The 21,303-nt window shown below is 46.1% G+C and overlaps 1 protein-coding gene across 2 annotated transcripts in view; it reads right to left on the bottom strand.

Moving 5' to 3' along the window:
- Positions 1-21,303, bottom strand: part of LOC138759287 (putative uncharacterized protein MYH16) — a 115,977-nt gene that overhangs the window by 56,406 nt on the left and 38,268 nt on the right. Inside the window, exons 3-7 of one of the 2 annotated variants that reach the window (XM_069929474.1) lie at positions 20,841-20,927; positions 18,062-18,307; positions 15,288-15,405; positions 12,854-12,981; positions 2,847-3,043 (exon numbers count right to left, since the gene is read on the bottom strand). In XM_069929474.1, coding sequence (XP_069785575.1) covers positions 2,847-3,043; positions 12,854-12,981; positions 15,288-15,405; positions 18,062-18,307; positions 20,841-20,927 — 776 coding nt within the window. The remainder of the gene's footprint in view (positions 1-2,846; positions 3,044-12,853; positions 12,982-15,287; positions 15,406-18,061; positions 18,308-20,840; positions 20,928-21,303) is intronic. The other variant, XM_069929475.1, reaches the window with a different exon arrangement.

Below are 21,303 nucleotides of genomic sequence, written 5' to 3'. Positions count from 1 at the left end.
GGACACAGGCGTGTTAAAGGGAGCGCAGGGAGTGGGACAAGGGTATATTAAAAGGAGTACAGCAACTGGGATGTGGGTGTGTTAAAGAGAGCCCAGGGAGTGAGACACGGGTATGTTAAAAGGAGTACAGCAACTGGGATGTGGGTGTGTTAAAGAGAGCCCAGGGAGTGGGTTACGGGTATGTTAAAGTGAGTACAGCAACTGGGACTCGGTGTGTTAAAGGGAGCCCAGGGAGTGGGACACGGGAGTGTTAAAGGGAGCCCAGGGAGTGTGACACAGGTGTGTTATAGGGAGCCCAGGGAGTGGGACACGAGTGTGTTAAAGGGAGTACAGCAACTGGGTTGTGGGTGTGTTAAAGAGAGCCCAGGGAGTGGGACACGGGTGTGTTAAAGGGAGCCCAGGGAGTGGGACACAGATGTGTTAAAGGGAGCCCAGGGAGTGGGACACGGGTGTGTTAAAGGGAGCACAGGGAGAGGGACACTGGTGTGTTAAAGGGAGCCCAGGGAGTGGGACACAGGTATGTTAAAGGGAGTACAGCAACTGGGATGTGGGTGTGTTAAATAGAGCCCAGGGAGTGGGACACAGGTGTGTTAAAGGGAGCCCAGGGAATGGGTCACAGGTGTGTTAAAGGGAGCCCAGGGAGTGGGACACAGGTGTGTTAAAGGGAGTCCAGGGAATGGAATGTGGGTGTGTTAAAGGGTGCCCAGGGAGTGTGAGACGGGTGTGTTAAAGGGAGTACAGCGACTGGGATGTGGGTGTGTTAAAGGGAGCCCAGGGAGTGGGACATGGGTGTGTTAAAGGGAGCGCAGGGAGTGGGACACAGGTGTGTTAAAGGGAGCCCAGGGAGTGGTACACGGGTATGTTAAAAGGAGTACAGCAACTGGGATGTAGGTGTGTTAAAGAGAGCCAAGGGAGTGGGACACAGGTGTGTTAAAGGTAGCCCAGGGATTGGGACACAGGAGTGTTAAAGTGAGCCCAGGGAGTGGGACACGGGTGTGTTAAAGGGAGCCCAGGGAGTGGGACACGGGTGCGTTATTGGGAGCCCAGGGAGTGGGACACAGATGTGTTAAAGGGAGCCCAGGGAGTCGGACACGGGTGTGTTAAAGGGAGTACAGCGACTGGGATGTGGGTGTGTTAAAGGGAGCCCAGGGAGTGGGACACGGGTGCGTTAAAGGAAGCCCAGGGAGTGGGACATTGGTGTGTTAAAGGGAGCGCAGGGGGTGGCACACGGGTTTGTTAAAAGGAGTACAGCAGCTGGGATATGGGTGTGTTAAAGAGAGCCCAGGGAGTGGGACACGGGTGTGTTAAAGGGAGCCCAGTGAGTGGGACACGGGTGTGTTAAAGGAAGCCCAGGGAGTGGGACACGGGTGTGTTAAAGGGAGCCCTGGGAATGGGACACGGGTGTGTTAAAGGGAGCCCAGGGAGTGTGACACAGGTGTGTTAAAGAGAGCCCAGGGAGTGTGACACGGATGTGTTAAAGGGAGTACAGCAACTGAGTTGTGGGTATGTTAAAGGGAGTACAGCAACTGGGATGTGGGTGTGTTAAAGAGAACCAAGGGAGTGGGACACGGGTGTGTTAAAGGGAGCCCAGGAATTGGGACACAGATGTGTTAAAGGGAGCCCAGGGATTGGGACACGGGTGCGTTAGTGGGAGCCCAGGGTGTGGGACACAGGTGTGTTAAAGGGAGCCCAGGGAGTGGGACACGGGTATGTTAAAGGGAGTTCAGCAACTGGGATGTGGGTGTGTTAAATGGAGCCCAGGGAGTGGGACACGGGTGTGTTAAAGGGAGCCCAGGGAGTGGGACACAGGTGTGTTAAAGGGAGCCCAGGGAGTGGGACACAGGTGTGTTAAATGGAGCCCAGTGAATGGAATGTGGGTGTGTTAAAGGGAGTCCAGGGAGTGTGAGACGGGTGTGTTAAAGGGAGTACAGCGACTGGGATGTGGGTGTGTGAAAGGGAGTACAGTAACTGGTACTCAGGTGTGTTAAAGGGAGCCCAGGGAGTGGGACACGGGTGTGTTAAAGGGAGCCCAGGGAGTGTAACATGGGTGTGTTAAAGGGAGCATAAGAAGAAGAACCCCACAATCATGAATTTTATTGGCAAGCAATCTGATAACAGATTATTGAAGTTCCACTGAAAAGAAAACTGGCCAGAATGACCTTTGCCTAGATGGAGAGCATTAGGCGATAAATATCAGCCGAAAGACAGAATGTGTCAAATTAACCATCAATGTAGAGAGTTCGACCAAAAAACGATACTCTGAAACACTGCTTGCTTTATCAACAGATGACAACACTATGTTCTTCCAATGAAGCATGTTAAAGAGCAGATTTTGTGCTTAATCACGCAAACCTCAACAGCTTCTATGCTTCTCAACAATGGAGTTATCATTTTGACATTTGATGATAAAATGGCCCAGATTTAATCCTGTACACTAATATGTTCATCTCTGTTGACCCTTAATATAATACCATGGGTACATGCATACATTTTTCATAATTAAACCTCCGAATTTATCAATTTACAAATCAACCATTACAATCATAATATTAGTCAATGTTCCTTTTCTTATCGACAAAAATTAACGTATTTAAGCTTCTCAGCATCTGAAGTAATAGGAAAAAAAACAGCGATTATAGAAAATGGGGAACTGGAAAAGACTAATATTGATGTGGGCAATACAGAAAGAATTTCTCAAGAGTTTGCTCTCAATGACAAGTGTACTCGTGATGCCTCAATCTTAACTGAGCATGTCTTATGCAGTTTACCAACACAGAGCACATGATTGGACCATAAAGCTAATAAGCACGTTTCCGAGCGATGTGGTAACAAATCACTTTGCTTACTTGGACTCTTCAAGCTCGTCCGTCCTCTGAATGGCGTCAGTTTCGTAGCGGGTCCGCCAGTGGGTGACCTCACTGTTTAGTTTGGAAATGAGCCGCTGGAGTTCTGATTTACTTTCCTGCTCCTCCTCTACTTGCTCCTTCAACAGCTCATTGTCATGCTTGGCACTCGAGAGGCTTATAGCCATCGTGCTCTTCGACTGAAAGAACAAGGTTAAGTACTTAGATGCAGAACAACTGATATCATGGCAATTATTTCCCCCAGGGGGTGACAAGTCCCTGGAATTCTGAAGCTGACACTGTTGTTCCGGTTCATGTGGGTCCCACAGGTTAAGAACCAGACCCAAGGGCAGGTACAAAGCACACTTTTATTTCAGGGATGGAACTGGATCAACAGGGTCGCTATGTAAAGCGAACTTCTACAAGTACACAATATGCTGGGGGGCAAATATACACTTCTGGATGACGAGGGGGAAACCAACAGAAACTGGGGAAGTTACAAAAGCATACACACTCAACAATCAAATCAACATAATATTACGTGCCCCCACCCCTTGACCGGTATGGACACGGCTCTACTATCTAGCCTCTAGACTCACCCCAACCCAGTACAGGAGGTAATACTTGCATGCCACAAGGAGTCCAAAGAGGCATAACAAAGGGGCACATAGTCCTTTATAGTTCTGGAGGAAAAGCTGGGGGGGGGGGGGACGACAATCATAAGGGTCAGTGTGGGCCCCGCCAGTTGCTGTGGCCAATGGTTCGAAGCCAAGTGCAGGGGCTCATCAGGGGTGAACTGAGGCGATTCACCTGGGCCAATTGTAAGGCTTGGGGTGAGTCCTTGACCTTGACTGACAGGTAGTTTGTCCTCCGAACAGGAGCGCAGCAGCGCCACTCGGTGGTGGATGCTGCCTCTCCATTACAGGCACCTTTGGGAATACTTAAAGAGGTAGGTGATCAATTTTTTTTCGATAGATCGACAAATTAAAGGGAATTGACACAAAAGAGATGAGGCCAGAATAATGAATGACTGGGCAGATTTGATGGGCTGCTGCTGTTGTTAATGTTCTCATGTTCTTTAATTCAGGCTCATTTAAAAAATACAATTACATTCTCTAAAGTCCAGACTTTGAGGTTAATGCAGGTTACTGGTTTAAAAAGCAAGAATACAAGCTTCACTATAATAACCTCAGTCCAATAACAGGTTAAATAACTCTTACAATTTGGAAATAAAATATTTTCAGGCTCAAAGTAAGCTATTGGATAGAGAAAGGAACATGTATAGATTAGAAAGCTTGTAATAAATTCAGGCAATTGTTCCATGACTGGAGTGGAAGTTGGAGGTAGGTCAGTATGCTGTAGGTCAGTGATGGGAGCCCAACCTCGGGGTAAACTTATTGTAGTTTCCATCCTTTTAATCAGGATGGGTTGTAACTCTAACCTCCAGTCCATTAAGATGCTGAGCACAACAAAGAAGGATGTAATTCCCCCCCGCCCCCCCACGGTCATGGGAACCATGATTGAAACATTTGGACTACACACATGGTTCTGTCCAGAATCTTGGCTGGAAACCAGCTGAGTAAATAGACAACGAGAAGCTGGAGGAACATTCAAAAACAATTTCCCAAACGCCGAATGACCATTTCTACGCACGGACCAAAATGCTGACTGACCATTTCTACACATGGACCGAAATGCTGACTGACCATTTCCATACACGGACCAAAATGTTGACTGACCATTTCTATGCACAGACCAAAAGGTTGACTGACCATTTCTATACATGGACCAAAATGTTGACTGACCATTTCTACGCACGGACAGGAATGCTGACTGACCATTTCTATACACGGACCAAAATGCTGACTGACCATTTCTACACACGGACCAAAATGTTGACTGACCATTTCTACACACAGACCAAAATGTTGACTGACCATTTCTATGCACGGACAGAAATGCTGACTGACCATTTCTACACACAGACCAAAATGTTGACTGACCATTTCTACACACAGACCAAAATGCTGACTGACCATTTCTATACATGGACCAAAATGTTGACTGACCATTTTTATGCACGGACAGAAATGCTGACTGACCATTTCTTTTCATGGACCAAAATGTTGACTGACCATTTCTATGCACGGACAGAAATGCTGACTGACCATTTCTACACACAGACCAAAATGCTGACTGACCATTTCTACACACAGACCAAAATGTTGACTGACCATTTCTATGCACGGACCGAAATGCTGACTGACCATTTCCATACACGGACCAAAATGTTGACTGACCATTTCTACGCACAGACCAAAATGTTGACTGACCATTTCTATGCACGGACAGAAATGCTGACTGACCATTTCTATACATGGACCAAAATGTTGACTGACCATTTCTACGCACGGACAGAAATGCTGACTGACCATTTCTACGCACAGACCAAAATGTTGACTGACCATTTCTACACAAGGACCAAAATGCTGACTGACCATTTCTATACACGGACCAAAACGCCGAATGACCATTTCTACACACGGACTCAAACACTGGCCATTTCTATACACAGATGCTGCCCCTTCCTACTTAACACGTTTTTGCTCAAGATTCCAACATCTACAGCTTTTGTGTTTTTCACCTGAGCCTAAGAGATGATTCACTCTGTTGTTGCTACAATGGTCGGCTGGATTCTGGAGCACAGGTTCCAGGTTTTTGCATACAACCTCACCTTCATTTTCCATACATTAACATTAATGATATAAAATAATGTGCAATGAGTACCTCTACTCCTGAGGTGCCAGTTCCAGAATGTTAAACATTAGCATCTCTCTAACCTGCCCTAAATCAATTAGGTTTCCAATTATTTTTATTTAACTTCCAATTACGTTGCATGAATCTAGCATTGGTGGCTGGAATGGATTTAATGTTTAGCAATTAAACAGCACAAGGATCAGCATCTGAACTACACAAGCACCTGGCTGCTGCTATATTGGTTTAACTTCATTTTAACGTGACTCACTCAGAATGAGTGGAAAAGACTGTCGACAAAAGCAAGATCCAACATCAAAAGCCTTCTCCCAGAGGAAATGGGAAAAGCAACGTTCTGTAAATCCATGGCAGCTGCCTGTTATGTTGGAAGTACGACAGACAACAGGCCTGCTCTCACACTGGTATCTCACGTGGCACTCGAAGTATGTTACCAGGGATGAGAATGCTGATAGACACCACAAAAAGGTTGGTCTGCTGGGCCACTTTATTTTGCACTTAGCATTAATGTGAATATTTATTATTTATCTTTTTTTAAAATTTATTGTCTCATTTTAATCCGATTAAGTATACTATTTTGGTTGATTTTTATTTACCCATCCAGTTGCAGCATCCAGGAATTTAGCTAACTTACATTGCCCAAAGTACATGACAATAAACTTGTATTCATCAGTGCTTAAAGCAGTGGTTCTCAACCTTTTTCTTTCCACTCACTCACCACCTTAAGTCTTTCTTTGGCTTGGCTTCGCAGACGAAGATTTATGTAGGGGTATGTCCACGTCTGCTGCAGGCTCGTTGGTAACTGACAAGTCCGATGCGGGACAGGCAGGCACGGTTGCAAGGGAAAATTGGTGGGTTGGGGTTGGGTGTTGGGTTTTTCCTCCTTTGTCTTTTGTCAGTGAGGTGGGCTCTGTGGTCTTCTTCAAAGGAGGTTGCTGCCCGCCGAACTGTGAGGTGCCAAGATGCACGGTTGGAGGCGAGATCAGCCCACTGGCGGTGGTCAATGTGGCAGGCACCAAGAGATTTCTTTAAGCAGTCCTTGTACCTCTTCTTTGGTGCACCTCTGTCTCGGTGGCCAGTGGAGAGCTCGCCCTATAACACGATCTTGGGAAGGTGATGGTCCTCCATTCTGGAGACGTGACCCACCCAGCGCAGTTGGGTCTTCAGCAGCGCGGATTCGATGCTTGCAGACTCTGCCAGCTCGAGTACTTTGATGTTGGTGATGAAGTCACTCCAATGAATGTTGAGATGGAGCGGAGACAGCACTGATGGAAGCGTTCTAGGAGCCGTAGGTGATGCCGGTAGAGGACCCATGATTCGGAGCCGAAGAGGAGCTTGGGTATGACAACGGCTCTGTACACGCTGATCTTTGTGTTTCTTCAGGTGGTTGTTTTTCCAGACTCTTTTGTGTAGCCTTCCAAAGGCGTTATTTGCCTTGGCGACCTTAAGTAATCCTTTACTAACCACAGAGCTCCTATACTGTAGGTGGATCTGTGGTTAGTAAGGGATTACTTAAGGTGATATGCGGGTGGGAAAAAAAATAGGTTGAGAACTACTGGCTTGAAGTGATTTATTACATAGAAAGAATGACAGTGGCAGTGTTGTAATAGCAGGAAGCTGGTGCATATCTAGCAATGAGCTACCCACGGCTCAACATGGAGCAGCAGTCAGTGAGAGTCATTGCTGGAAGGACCACTGCTGGACTGGATTGGAGACCAGATCTGCTGGCTGTAAATCAATAGATGCTTTCAGTACTAAAACTCAAAAATAATACTTCATCTGATTGTTCAGCTCTCCCTGCCTTGATGTTTTACTATGGCAACCAGCCTGACAGTCAGCAACCATTGTTGAGTGTGTTATCACCGAGAAATGTCAGGGTACTGACAGGGAGAGGGCACCTTCCATAATATCCAACAAAAGGTGATAAAAGAGGTGTGAGCTGTGGGCAGCCTGTCCATGCTACAGCACTGGTGCTGCCAGCCTCCATCAATGGCCATATTCAATATGCCCACCAAGGGGCAGCCCTGAGCTTCTCATCTCAGAGCCCATCCAATCACTGCCTTTACAAACAGTTCTTCACACGATGCCGTTGCATTAGTCATTGCTGGGGCCGGGGCAGTTCAAGACAGCCCTTCCTCCAGTAGTGACTGACCTGCGAGTGTTTGGACTAGATGGACAAGAGCGCCAAAATAGTTCATCACTCCAGAATGGGTCATCGCACCAAGCTGGGTACTAGTATCGGGTGAAACAAGAATGCCTCCAGACCCTGTGATTGTGGTAAATACACAAAATTGCTGGAGAAACTCAGCAGCATTCATAGGAGGAAAAGATATATAACTAACATTTTGTGCCTCAGCCCTTTGTCTAGGACCTTCTCACACCTTGATGAAGGGCTTAAGCCTGAAACATTGGTTATACATCTTTGCTTCCTCTGGACGCTGAAGGACTTGCTGAGTTTCTCCTGCAACTTTGTGTATTTGAGTGATAATCTTTGTCTTGGCTTCGCGGACGAAGATTTATGGAGGGGGTAAATGTCCACGTCAGCTGCAGGCTCGTTTGTGGCTGACAATTCCGATGCGGGACAGGCAGACACGGTTGCAGCGGTTGCAGGGGAAAATTTGTTGGTTGGGGTTGGGTGTTGGGTTTTTCCTCCTTTGTCTTTTGTCAGTGAGGTGGGCTCTGCGGTCTTCTTCAAAGGAGGTTGCTGCCCGCCAAACTGTGAGGCGCCAAGATGCACGGTTTGAGGCGATATCAGCCCACTGGCAGTGGTCAATGTGGCAGGCACCAAGAGATTTCTTTAGGCAGTCCTTGTACCTCTTCTTTGGTGCACCTCTGAAACGATGGCCAGTGGAGAGCTCGCCATATAACACGATCTTGGGAAGGCGATGGTCCTCCATTCTGGAGATGTGACCTACCCAGCGCACAGTTGGATCTTCAACAGCATGGATTCGATGCTGTCGGCCTCTGCCAGCTCGAGTACTTTGATGTTGGTGATGAAGTCACTCCAATGAATGTTGAGATGGAGCGGAGACAACGCTGGTGGAAGCGTTCTAGGAGCCGTAGGTGATGCCGGTAGAGGACCCATGATTCGGATCCGAACAGGAGTGTGGGTATGACAACGGCTCTGTATACGCTTATCTTTGTGAGGTTTTTCAGTTGGTTGTTTTTCCAGACTCTTTTGTGTAGTCTTCCAAAGCCGCTATTTGCCTTGGTGAGTCTGTTGTCTATCTCGTTGTCGATCCTTGCATCTGATGAAATGGTGAGGCCGAGATAGGTAAGCTGGTTGACCGTTTTGAGTTTTGTGTTCCCGATGGAGATGTGGGGGGTCTGGTAGTCATGGTGGGGAGATGGCTGATGGAAGACCTCAGTTTTCTTCAGGCTGACTTCCAGGCCAAACATTTTGGCAGTTTCCGCAAAACAGGACGTCAAGCGCTGAAGAGCTGGCTCTGAATGGGCAACTAAAGCAGCATCGTCTGCAAAGAGTAGTTCACGGGCAAGTTGCTCTTGTGTCTTGGTGTGAGCTTGCAGGCGCCTCAGATTGAAGAGACTGCCATCCGTGCGGTACCGGATGTAAACAGCATCTTCATTGTTGAGGTCTTTCATGGCTTGGTTCAGCATCATGCTGAAGAAGATTGAAAAGAGGGTTGGTGCGAGAACGCAGCCTTGCTTCACGCCATTGTTAATGGAGAAGGGTTCAGAGAGCTCATTGCTGTATTTGACCCGACCTTGTTGGTTTTCGTGCAGTTGGATAACCATGTTGAGGAACTTGGGGGAGCATCCGATGCACTCTAGTATTTGCCAAAGCCCATTCCTGCTCACGGTGTCAAAGGCTTTGGTGAGGTCAACAAAGGTGATGTAGAGTCCTTTGTTTTGTTCTCTGCACTTTTCTTGGAGCTGTCTGAGGGCAAAGACCATGTCAGTAGTTCCTCTGTTTGCGCGAAAGCCGCACTGTGATTCTGGGAGAACATTCTTGGTGACACTAGGTTTTATTCTATTTAGGAGAATCCTAGCGAAGATTTTGCTTGCAATGGAGAGCAGCGTGATTCCCCTGTAGTTTGAGCAGTCTGATTTCTCGCCTTTGTTTTTGTACAGGGTGATGATGATGGCATCACGAAGGTCCTGAGGCAGTTTTCCTTGGTCCCAACAAAGCTTGAAAAACTCAAGCAGTTTGGCATGCAGAGTTTTGCCGCCAGCCTTCCAGACCTCTGGGGGGTATTCCATCCATACCTGCTGCTTTGCCACTTTTCAGTTGTTCAATTGCCTTATATGTCTATTCACAGGTCCATAAAGATTCAATGAAATCCCTGAAATGGCTATCAGAATTCTTATTTAAGAACTAGATTTGCCAGTGCTATCTTGCTACAAACTACCCAACACAAGGAGCTGAACATCCACTCTTTGACCGTCCATCTAGTATGTTGGTCATCCATTTACTGCACCACCAATTCAAAGTGGCTGGCTTGTGTACCGTCACTGAAATACCAGATTTTGGGCCTAGCACCTCACAAACAGCAAACATTGGAACGTCACCACTCCCCAACCAAATGTCATTAACTTCGGCTCCTCTGGTTTCCGCTAGGGCCCTTCCCCTGTCTCCCCGTCTCTTCTCCTCCAGCTGCTCACCCTCCTTTCAGAGAGCTATCCCCTCCCCATCACTTCCCAGCTCTTCTGCCCTCTCACTCATCCACATCTGGTCTCCTGCTTGAAGGCCTATGCTCATCAGCTACCCCTCCCCCCCCCACCATTTTATTTAGGTGTCTACCTGCTTTTTGACGAAGGGCTCAGCTCCAAAATGTTGGTCATATATCTCTGCTACATAAAGAATGTTGCATAACCTGCTGAGATTCTCCAGAACTTTGTCGTCTTGAGAAACATCACCACTCATCTGTTTGGATGTGAAGTCACGTCATTTTGACTAGAAGATGAAATAGCATCGTCTACTCATTGTTGGGCTAAAATCAAAGAACCTCCATACCCAAAGGAACAACACACAGCATTTGCTGCAACTGGATGGGCACGTTGTAAACAAATTAAAAACAACCAAAATAGTATTTTTATGACCATCACACAGTCTGCAGTGACGTGGGCTTTCCACAGTTCAGCAGCAGTTGCTGTTCGTCCAGAAACACTTTACCCTTTCATCCTGCTGCCGTCCCTTGCGCAGGAAAGATAAAGAAACGTCCTGAAATGCTGGCACTGAGGCCTTCATTTGGTTCGGAGTAACAGGGACGTACTCCCCGGCTCCACACCGTTGGGGGCCACTGCCAGATTAACCTTGGTCTGTACCATTACCCTTTCCACAATTCAACTCAATTCCTGATGATCACATTTAAGGGAGCTGCACCTGGGTGCCAAGAACCTGGCTGAATTATTGAATCGTTAGGGCAAATTTAGGCTTCTCTATCTTTGCACCATTTGGAACAGCTGGAGATATCCATGATGCATGATGCAATGCTCTTCATCTAGTAGTTGGAAACCTTTTCACTCTGGAGTGATTAGGGCAACAATGGTCTGAGCCAATTTCCTTGCCTACCTTCTGTACTACCACTCAACCACAAAAATCAGACAAAGAGTCGTGATTAATAGGCTTTTAATCCCCTTAAAGTGTCAGCACAGCTTGTATGTTGCTAGCCCGGTTCCAAGGCACGTACTGAGGAAGGGGTTTTGGGTGTAACAGTCTTTTATGGGGATACCTGGGAGGAAGGAGTCACAGGTTCAGGGGAGGGCCAGCCCATACATCACGTACGTACGTCTGTATACACAGTGGTAGCACCACACCTTTACACCCATTGCTGTTCCCTGCGGAGAGTTTCCATATCTGTCGTGAAATACAGAAGAACATAAAGACTTCTACAGTTCCTACAAGTCATCGCTTTTTATTTCCTCCTTCGCGATGATGAATGGATGGTGTGCCAATTTGTTGGGAGAATATATAAGCATTTAGTGCAGGCAAGTCTGGCCATACAGTAGCGCATTTGCCTGTAAATTTCAGTGAAAAATACAAAATACTTAATAACCTACATGGAGATATAACACAAGCAAAACACAAAGTCTGCAGACACTGTGATTGAAGTACAAACACAATGCTGGAGAAACTCAGCAGGTCATACAGCATCCTTTATCAGCAAAGATAAAGATACGTAACCAACATTTCATCAAGGTATGAATGAAATGCGGGGAGACACCTGAACAAAATGGGTGGGGGGGGGGTGTCAGCACGGGAAGGAGCACAATCCCACAGGCAGAAGGTTATTGGTGAATAAGGGAGGGAAGGCACGCCAGCAAACAAGAGGAACAGGGGATATCTCTGTGAATGGGCTGGAATCTGCGGAGAGTGCTGGAGGTGAATCCATGGACATTTGGTGACTCTGGGGGGGGGGGGGGGGGTGTCTCTCTTTTGCTTCTTTTTCCCTGACTGCACAAGGCAACCGGCAATTTCTGCTGATGGCGAACATGTCTGCCTTTATGGCAGACAGAAAGTGATGTTGTGAAATATTACACTGCTATGTGACAATAAAGGAATTTTGAGTTTGAAGTGGGAAGGGGATAGAGAGTTGGAGGAGAGAAGACCGAGGGATGGGGAAGGGAGGGAGAACAGAGAGCAGGCGAGCAGAATCTGGAGGTCAATGTTAATGCCATTAGGTTGGAAAGTGCAGGCAGAAAATTAGGACTTATCTTACCTGGTAAGCATCTGAAATCGTGTGGTTTCCATGAATTCTAATTCTAATTTTGTCAGACATTCAAAACACACAGGGTCACAAGCCTAGAATGCAGTTGCAAATAGTTTTTGTTAAAACCATCCTGAACGCCTTGAGCTTTATCGAGAAGTGAGATTTGGGGATTATTAAGGAGTAATAACTTCTATAATTAAATTTAGACATACAATATGGTAACAGGCCATTTCAGCCCACGAGTCAGTGCCACCCAATTTACACCCAATTGACCTACAAGCCCTGGCATGTTTCGAATGGTGGGATGAAACCGGAGCTCCCGGAGGTATCCCACGCATGCATGGAGAAGAACATACAAACTCCTTGCAGACAGGGCGGGGATTCGAACCCTGGTACTGATCGCTGGCGCTGTAACAATGCTGCAGTAACCGGGCTTCCCCCTCATTAAAAGGCCTTACTTCTGCAAGTGTACACTCAGCACTCCAGGGTGCAGAACCGGAGGATCTTCAAACTCAGAAAGAGATTGTGTATTGGAACAATCTGTGTTGCTCACAAGCCATTAATTACCTTCGATTCTTCATCAATCTGCTTTTTCAAGTCCTCCACTTGTGATGTCAGGATGACCCTTGATCTGTTCAGTTGACCTATCTTGCTCTCCGCCTCCTCCAGCTGGCGAGTCAAATCACTATTTTCAGCTGAAATAATAAATATCATCACAATTACAATCAAAAGAACGAGTTTTAAGTCAATACATTTCCTCTGGAGTTATCAGAACTTTGGTTTGCCTTTTCTGGTCCAATTTCCTCCAATTTTCTGCTCCAGTTATTTATTGCCTGGGTTTCTTGGACTTCCTTTCATTATCTGAGCTATTAACATTCTTCTGTCAAATCCTCTGTTCCACTAAAATAGTCCTTCATATCATTTGAACTGTTTTCCATCAAACGATTTGTAGATACTCCAAGTTTCTTTCCACTATGTTAGTTTCGGTGTTTCCCCCCCCCCCCCTTATTTTACATTTAAGAGGCTTTGAGACAGACATATGAATGTGCAGGGAATGGAGGGTTATGGATTGTGTGCAGGCAGGAGAGATTCAGCTTGAGCAAACAATGAACTGCTGGAAGCTCTCAGCAGGCCAGGCAGCATCCGTGGGTAGAAATGGTCGGTTCACATTTCGGGACAAGAACCTTCATCGAGACCTAAAACCCTGGCCTGCTGAGTTCCTCAGTGTTTGCTCAAGAATCCAGCATTTTTGTGTTTCTCTAGTTGTGGAGTTTGGCATCATGCTCGGTACAGACATCAAAGGTGGAAGGGCCTACTCTTGTGCTCTACTGTTCCGCGTTCAATCTCTCTCGACCCTCTTCTCTCTGATTTTCACCTCACTAATGACTCGTCAGGTCATTCATTGGAGTGCTACTGGTACCATGTAATCCAGTACTACCCGTCGGGTGGTCGGTGACTAAACCGGCTCTCCCACTAGGCTTGCCTGGTGTGGAGGGAGGCTAGGCACCCTGCAGGATGAGAAACATGACCTGCTAAAGGGTGGACGAACCCTCCCGTAGGGTCAACAGCCGTCTAGCAAACACGTAACAAGAAGCACGGAAAGGGCACTCCTCGCATCGAGGCTCGGTCTGGCCGTTCACTGCAACAGAACTTCCCCCAGTCATCTTGGACCTCACTGTGCTGCTGGGATGTCGAGAGGGTGGGTCTGAACCTCTGCAACCCCTACTCACCTAACTCCATTCACACACATGCTGTTCCTTTCTGAGGAGTGGGGTATCCTCATATCAAACCCTCAAACTGACTGAAAGGAACCATCGTCATTCTATGGGATGGATAGCCTGAAGAATTTTATTCATTTAAGTACTCACAACTTTTGTTTTCAGTTCTGACACGAGTCAAGTGTTCTACACCATAGAAACAGCCCCTTCATCCCAGCATGTCAATGCCGACCAAGAGTATGCAGAGGGAAGGCCAATTGTCTTCTATCTCTCCAAGTGTCCTACTGTGCAGTTCCTGTACAGTGGAACTGGCAACAATTGAATTAAACTCAGTTTATGTGGGTAGTGCCCTTCAAACACTGCAAATGGAACAGCATACAACTGAAATTTACTTGGATATAATTTATAACATTAAAATTTTGGCGATTAAAATTGTTCCCCATGGCAATAAAATATTGTTATTGGGCTTCGGCTCAGTAGCAAATGGACGACCAGGCCAAAACAAATGTCCCACTGATTTTAGGCCAGGATTCGGTGGAGATGAAGCCCAGGTGGAGACCAGGCAGCAGATTAACCTTGCAAGCCAACAAAATCCCAATCGGCATCTTGAAGTTGTTAAGGCAAAAATGAAGGTATGAGCAATTCGACTCACATCTCTGAAACCAGTCTCTCCTAACAAGGAAAGCAGCAGACACTGCTCCAGCATGTCATGAAGGTTATTGCAGACACTGAAGACAAAGGACAGAGTTTTTGTCAAGCAAAGTGAAATTTTGAACAAGGCTGTGTGTTTCTGGCTCTTTGATCTATTTGCTAGGTGGACAAAGAAATGCACTGGCTCATATATCTGTCCTGTCTCCCACAAAACAATGAGATCCACCTAATAGGGCATTTTCGGTGAGGTTTTTTTTGTATTGGATATATTTTTTTAAATTCATAAACGGAAGGCCATTTCACAGGTTCAAGTTTCCTTCACTGCCATGTGCATAAGTGCACAAAACATGTTGACTTTTGTTTGCCTGTAGACACACTAGTCCGGCACCCTTTTCAAAAAAGAGAAGCAGACGAAGAGTCCCTTCAGAGACATCGCGTGTCCGTGGATCTCTTTTCACGCCACACACCGTCTCCAGCATCCGGAAAACTCGCTTATCCGGCATCTACCAATTCCCTGTTGGTGCCGGACACTAGGGGGGGTTTGACTGTAAATCCATGAAACTGAAATGGATTTGCCACTGTCTTGCTTCAATGCAGCCCAAACTCTGCTGCAATATACCCTTTAAAGGTACCTGTCAGTCTTGTTTTTCCCAAGCTCTGCTCAGTCAGTGTACGGTGCAAGTCTTCGTTTCGCGTAGTGGCCTCCGACAGCAGGTCTTCCAGCTTTCGAACTTGGGCGTCACTGGCTACCTGGATGACAAAAGAGGTTGAAGAGCTTGAGGGACTGCCTGAAATCAGTGTTCGGCATCAATAGTGACCAATGCACAGCATGTAGGAATTTGGAGAAAAGTATTAAAGTTCGAATTTATTGTCATACATGTCAAATTTATAGCCCTGAGATTCTTTTTCCTGCAGGCCAGGCAGAATTTCTACTGATCAGTGGTTTTAAACTACACACAAGAATAAAAATGTATATAAAAGGCAGGAATGTAAACAAAGTAAGAAATGTAAACAAATTGACTATGCAATAAGAAGAAAAATAAATATTCAGTAATAAATAAAGTGCAAAGTAAGAGTCCTTGAATGAGTTTCTGATTGAGTTTGTTGTTTTGGAATCTAATGGTGGAGGGATTTAAGTCAGTGGTTTTCAAACTTCCCTCTAAACTCACGTTCTACTTTAAGCAATCCCTATGCCGTAAGTGCTGTGATTAGTAAGGGATTGCTTAAGGTGGTATGTGAGTGGGAAGGGAAGATTTAAAACCACTGCTCTAGACCCAATTGTTACTGAAGTATTTTGCTTGAGAAAAATTGTCGTTGGCCCATTTCCTTTGGAGTTCTGAAATGGTGCACATAACGAGTCAATGAGGTACGATTAGAACAGTGCTTTTCAAACTTTTTCTTTCCACCCAACACCACCTTAAGCAATCCCTGACTAATCACAGAGCACCTATGGCATAGGGATTGCTTAAGGTGGAATGTGAGTTAGGGGTGGGGGGGTAGTTCAAAAACCACTGGCCAGTTACCATGTCGCATCTCTGAAAGTATTAAAAAAAAACATTAAAATACCTAAAACTGATCACTCATCTGGAATTCTGGCATTAAGATGAGAAATGTCAGCACCAAAGGACTCTTCAAAATTGAGTATTTGTTGTATCCAAGGTACTGAACAGCCAACAGTGTATTTGAAATCTTACCTATAAAAAACGATAGAGGTGGAGCTTAATTGTGATAGCACTGGAAAGCAGTGCAGATTAATTCAAGTGTGCAGAAGATGCATTACATTCATGCTAATTGCGGTAACAATTTTAGCATCCTGCTAACTCTAACCGGGCTGCTAAATGCTTTAACCCATCAGCTGGCTCCCAATTCTATAAGCGTTCTCTCACAAATCAAGCCACTCTGTACTGCTTCGACCATGGTGGAATTTACAGGACCAAAAGGTGGAAAGTAACAATCTACAGTGCCTAATGGTTAACCAACAGGCCAGCAGCTTGAACTAAAATTCAAGCCACATAAACTTCTGCAATAAAGCCAGTTTGACAACAAAGGGTTACAGGTCTCAATTTCTCAACGGAAAGTCTCTGCCCATGGGGGAGAGCGCTGGGCCAGCAGGCTGGGTGGTCCGCAATCCCACCCTCTAACTCTGTTTATAGCAAGACCAACTTTCTGTTTTACTTAACTCTGTGTACCACAAGATAACATGACCAAAGTACAGATTTCCACCAGGAGTAGGGGCACTAGTGCTGTTCAGGACATCCTGAAATGGTTCACAAGGACTGTTTAAATAGATCCCCTCTGTGAAGCAACACAGGAGGCATTTTTATGGTGAAATGCCAGCTCGTTTAAAAAAAAAGCAATTTGTGGTGACAACCTATAAGGTGGATCCCATGGTGCCTTTATGCAGAGCTGAGTCGGGAGCCGGCCTCCAGAGCTGAAGGAGGTGAGGCAAGTGGTGCAGTAGCGTCGCCCGCCACCGGGACGTCAACCTTACGCGCTCCGAGAAGGGAAAGCGGCCTATACTCGAAAAAGCCGACCGAAGAACAGCTGAGATCTGTGCAGGTCTTAGGACTCTGGCAGATCTCCTGCGTGACGTAATAGCCTCTATTAACCATGTGACAGATGGAAGCTGGAGCGAGTTCAAGCAGTCAATCCACCATTTGACCTTTTATGGAGAATCTGTCTTTAACATAACATAACAATTACAGCACGGAAACAGGCCATTAGGCCCTTCTAGTCCGCACCGAACCAAACACCCCTTTCTAGTCCCACCTCCCTGCACAATGCCCATAACCCTCCATCTTCTTCTCATCCATATACCTGTCCAACCTTTTCTTAAATAATACAATTGACTCCGCCGCCAAACCCTCCATCTTCTTCTCATCCATATACCTGTCCAACCTTTTCTTAAATAATACAATTGACTCCGCCGCCACTATTTCTCCCGGAAGATCATTCCACACGGCTACCACTCTCTGAGTAAAAAAGTTCCCCCTCATGTTACCTCTAAACCTCTGCCCCTTAATTCTTAACTCATGTCCTCTTGTTTTAATCTTTCCTCCTCTTAACAGAAATAGTCTATCTACATCCACTCTGTCTATCCCTTTCATAATCTTAAATACTTCTATCAAATCCCCTCTCAACCTTCTATGCTCCAAAGAATAAAGACCTAATCTGTCCAATCTCTCCCTATACTCTAGGTGCTTAAACCCAGGTAACGTTCTGGTAAACCTTCTCTGCACTCTCTCCACTCTTTTGCTTTTTTTTTTCCTCCTCTATTAAAAAGGACTAGTGAATGGCATCTTCCACTCAATGGATGTGCTCATTCAGAGAAAGCAAAAAACGCTCTGTACTGTCAATCACCAATGATAAACGTGTTAAGCATTGCACATTTAAAAAAAAACAATACCTTGCTCTTTTGAAGGCCCTCAATGGTGAGGCTAAAGTTGTCCAGTTCCAGTTTCATGCTCTGCTTTTCCTTCTCCGTTTTCACACGAAGCCTCTGCAGGTTCTCACACTGCTCAGTGATCTCCACCACCGTGTCCCCGTGCTTCTTGCGCAGGGCTGCGACCGTGGTCTCCGACTGCAGCGTAGCCTCCTCCAACTCCCGCCGCAGTCGCTGCAGTTCCAACTCCCGCTTCTTGTTCATCTCGATCTCCAGGGGGAAAGTTTTTAAAACAAGATATTAGGTGCGAGGGATCACATTTTGTGGCCTAAGCATGATTGTTAGGAGGTCCTAAACCGGCAAGTATTGACGATGCTCCTGCAAAGCACCGTCAGACGTTTTATGTAACAATGGTGTACAAATATAAGAAGATCTTTGATCCACAATATTAACTCAGGTTTCCAGAAACTTGCCAAGCCCGCTGAGAACAACTTCTGCATTTTTAGTTCACTCAACTTAAATCACCTATTGTTGGACAGGAGATAAAAGGTTCACCCAGTTTCCTAACATTCATCCCAATCAGAGGATTCAGGCAAGGTGGTAGGAGGGAGGGAAACACATTGCTCACTGGAGCTTATCCAATCCATGCTCCCTATATCTGTTCCAATGAAAACCCATTTTAACTTTAATGCTATTTCAAAAGTAGGTGGGATTTACAATATGGCTTGTAAATTTCTCAATTCTTCGGTGCTGAAATGACTCCAATGTGATTTGCATCAGTTGGCTTACATAAAGAGAAACTGAATATGCCAAAACCTTTACCCAGACACAAAGCTTATAAAATGATGAGAGGCATTGATAGGCTAGAATTGATAGAATCTTTATCCCCAAAGTAAGACTATCACACACTTGAGAATGTGAAGTTTAAGGTGAGGGGAGGTGAAGTTTAAAGGGACAGTGAGGGGCAAGTTTTCTTTTTATACACAGAGAGGTGGGTGCCTGGAACGGGCTGCCATGGACTGACAAAATAGTAGCGTTTGAGAAGCGAGACATGAATATGTAGGGAATAGAGGGATATGTATCATGTGCAAGTGGCAGGGTTTAAGCTTAATTTGGTCATCATGTTCGGCAGGCCTGGGCCAAGGAGCCTGTTCTCTGGTGCTTCTTCTCCCTCTCTTTTTCTTGCTCCCAGCCTCTGATGCCCTTCTTTGCTTCTCTCCCAGAACTTCCACCCCCTTGTCTCCCTCCCTCTGACTGTGTGTGAGCATGAGAATGTACGCATGGGTACGGAGAGAGGGAGGATTGAGGGAGTTTAATAGAGGCATGCAGGAAGAGCAAGTATGCTTTATTTTTCATCCCTGATACTTTGCTTTCTGACCTCGTGACGCTGAAAAGAAACGAGTGAACAATTCATAGTGAAGTGGCCAATTAGCAACTCTGGTTCCCACGATCACACTGAAACCCATTCAACGAGTCTAACTTTCACCTGCTGGGCAATTCTACAGAGAGCTGAGCGGCTTCCATAGGTGTTAAACAGGAAAGCCTGCCCATGTTGGGGTGGAGTGCAACACACACAAGTGTCAGAGGAACTCAGAAGGTCATGCAGCATCCACAGGATGCCAAGGTTATGTGGTGGGAGACCACCGGCCTACTGCAGGGGGAACACCTGTACATGCAGGAGTGTACCACCGGTCTTCTGCAGGGGGAAACCTCTGTACCTGCAGGAGTGTAAAGGGGACAGGACAACACCTGGCTGGCTGTCAATCAGTCAAAAGTTGACCAGGGTCAGGTGCCATTCACCCTCTGGGATATGAACCCGGTCCGGCCTCCCGAGGCCTCACTCAGAGTTACTGCAGCTACAGTCAGCCTGGCTCTGTGGAAGTCTTTGTGGATTAAAGCCTGTCGTACAGTCTTTACCTTGTGTGTGTCTGATTCTGGCTCACAGCGCACCACAGGTCAACTAGCGTTTCAATAAGAGCCCAGGCCTGAAGCCTTGGTTACCCTACAGATGCTGAGTTTCTCCAGCACATTTGTGTTTGCATTCCAGAGGTACTGTGCCCAACCATCCAGTAACTGGTGCAGACAGTAAACTTTCGGCACAATTTGTCCCAGGGTCAGAGGTGAAGAGCAGAATGTCACTGGCGAATATCACGGCCAGGCCGCTGGCTGATTTCCGCCCGGATCTTCATCGGTTTAGCCACTCACTGAGACGCCAAAAAATTTCAGTCAACTTCAGCTACAAGATGAAAACCACAGGCATGGTAATATACTGATTTACCACAAATAAATACAAGGGCGTGTTTTTGACCAGCTCTAAACTTTCCGCTGGAGAAAACATTTACGGAAACCACTTTAATCCCGACAGGTCTATGCATACAATGAGCCTTTCCACTTCATACGTGACTACTACTGACATTTTGTTTATTCCACCTCCCTGAAAGAACTTGAATGAATAACATCGGCTTGGTAGAAGCACAAAAGATGATTATGGCAAAGGAAGCATTTTCTGTACTTTATTAACTGGCAACTTCTAAGCATCAAGAAATCATGGAACATTATGTGGAGAGATTTTGGCAAACTTTGATGTAGCAGTGACTTTGTAAATAGCACAGTCATGCAAACCCTGGAAAAACCATCATTCCATTCAGATGTTTCTTTGACAAGTTTACAAGCAATACCCAGCAAACATGTCTCTGCCTAATGGGGGAAACTCTTCCTTCTCACTGCATCTAGGAAAGGTTCATGAACACAGACAATTAGAGTCCATGATAAGCAGGAGAGCACATGGCATAAAAATTGCTACCTGGGATGCAGTGACTCCTCCTGCTTCCTCCAGTCTATCAGTGAGGTCTTCCAGTTCTCTGGTTAGATCAACTCGCTGTCTCTCCACCTGTGTACAGGACAGTTAATCACTGCAAAATTCATTCATTTCAGGTTCATAGATTAGAACGTCAATGCGTTCTTGTGCAGAAGCCATCATTTGCTTCAAAATTAAGATCCATAATGTAAGAGGCAGCAGGATAGCAAAGCTGGTAGAGGGTAACTGCAGAGTGTGAGCGTGTAAATTTACCTTACGAGTGTAGGGGAGTGGTCGAATCTGGAGGTTGGGAGGGAGGGTTTGATGGGAACACAGGGAGAATAAGATGGAGCCAAGGTTTCACGAGGTCATATTCAGTGGAGACTATGTGGCCTCCGTCGGTTGTGGCCCACCACGGGTACTGCACCTCTGGTAGTCACTGGTTTGTTGAGCAGTGTTGACTGTGGCC

Source organism: Narcine bancroftii, chromosome 3, assembly GCF_036971445.1.
Source record: "Narcine bancroftii isolate sNarBan1 chromosome 3, sNarBan1.hap1, whole genome shotgun sequence".
Taxonomy (NCBI): domain Eukaryota; kingdom Metazoa; phylum Chordata; class Chondrichthyes; order Torpediniformes; family Narcinidae; genus Narcine; species Narcine bancroftii.
Note: the sequence above shows the minus strand (reverse complement) of the source record. Positions and strands in the feature narration are given on the sequence as shown.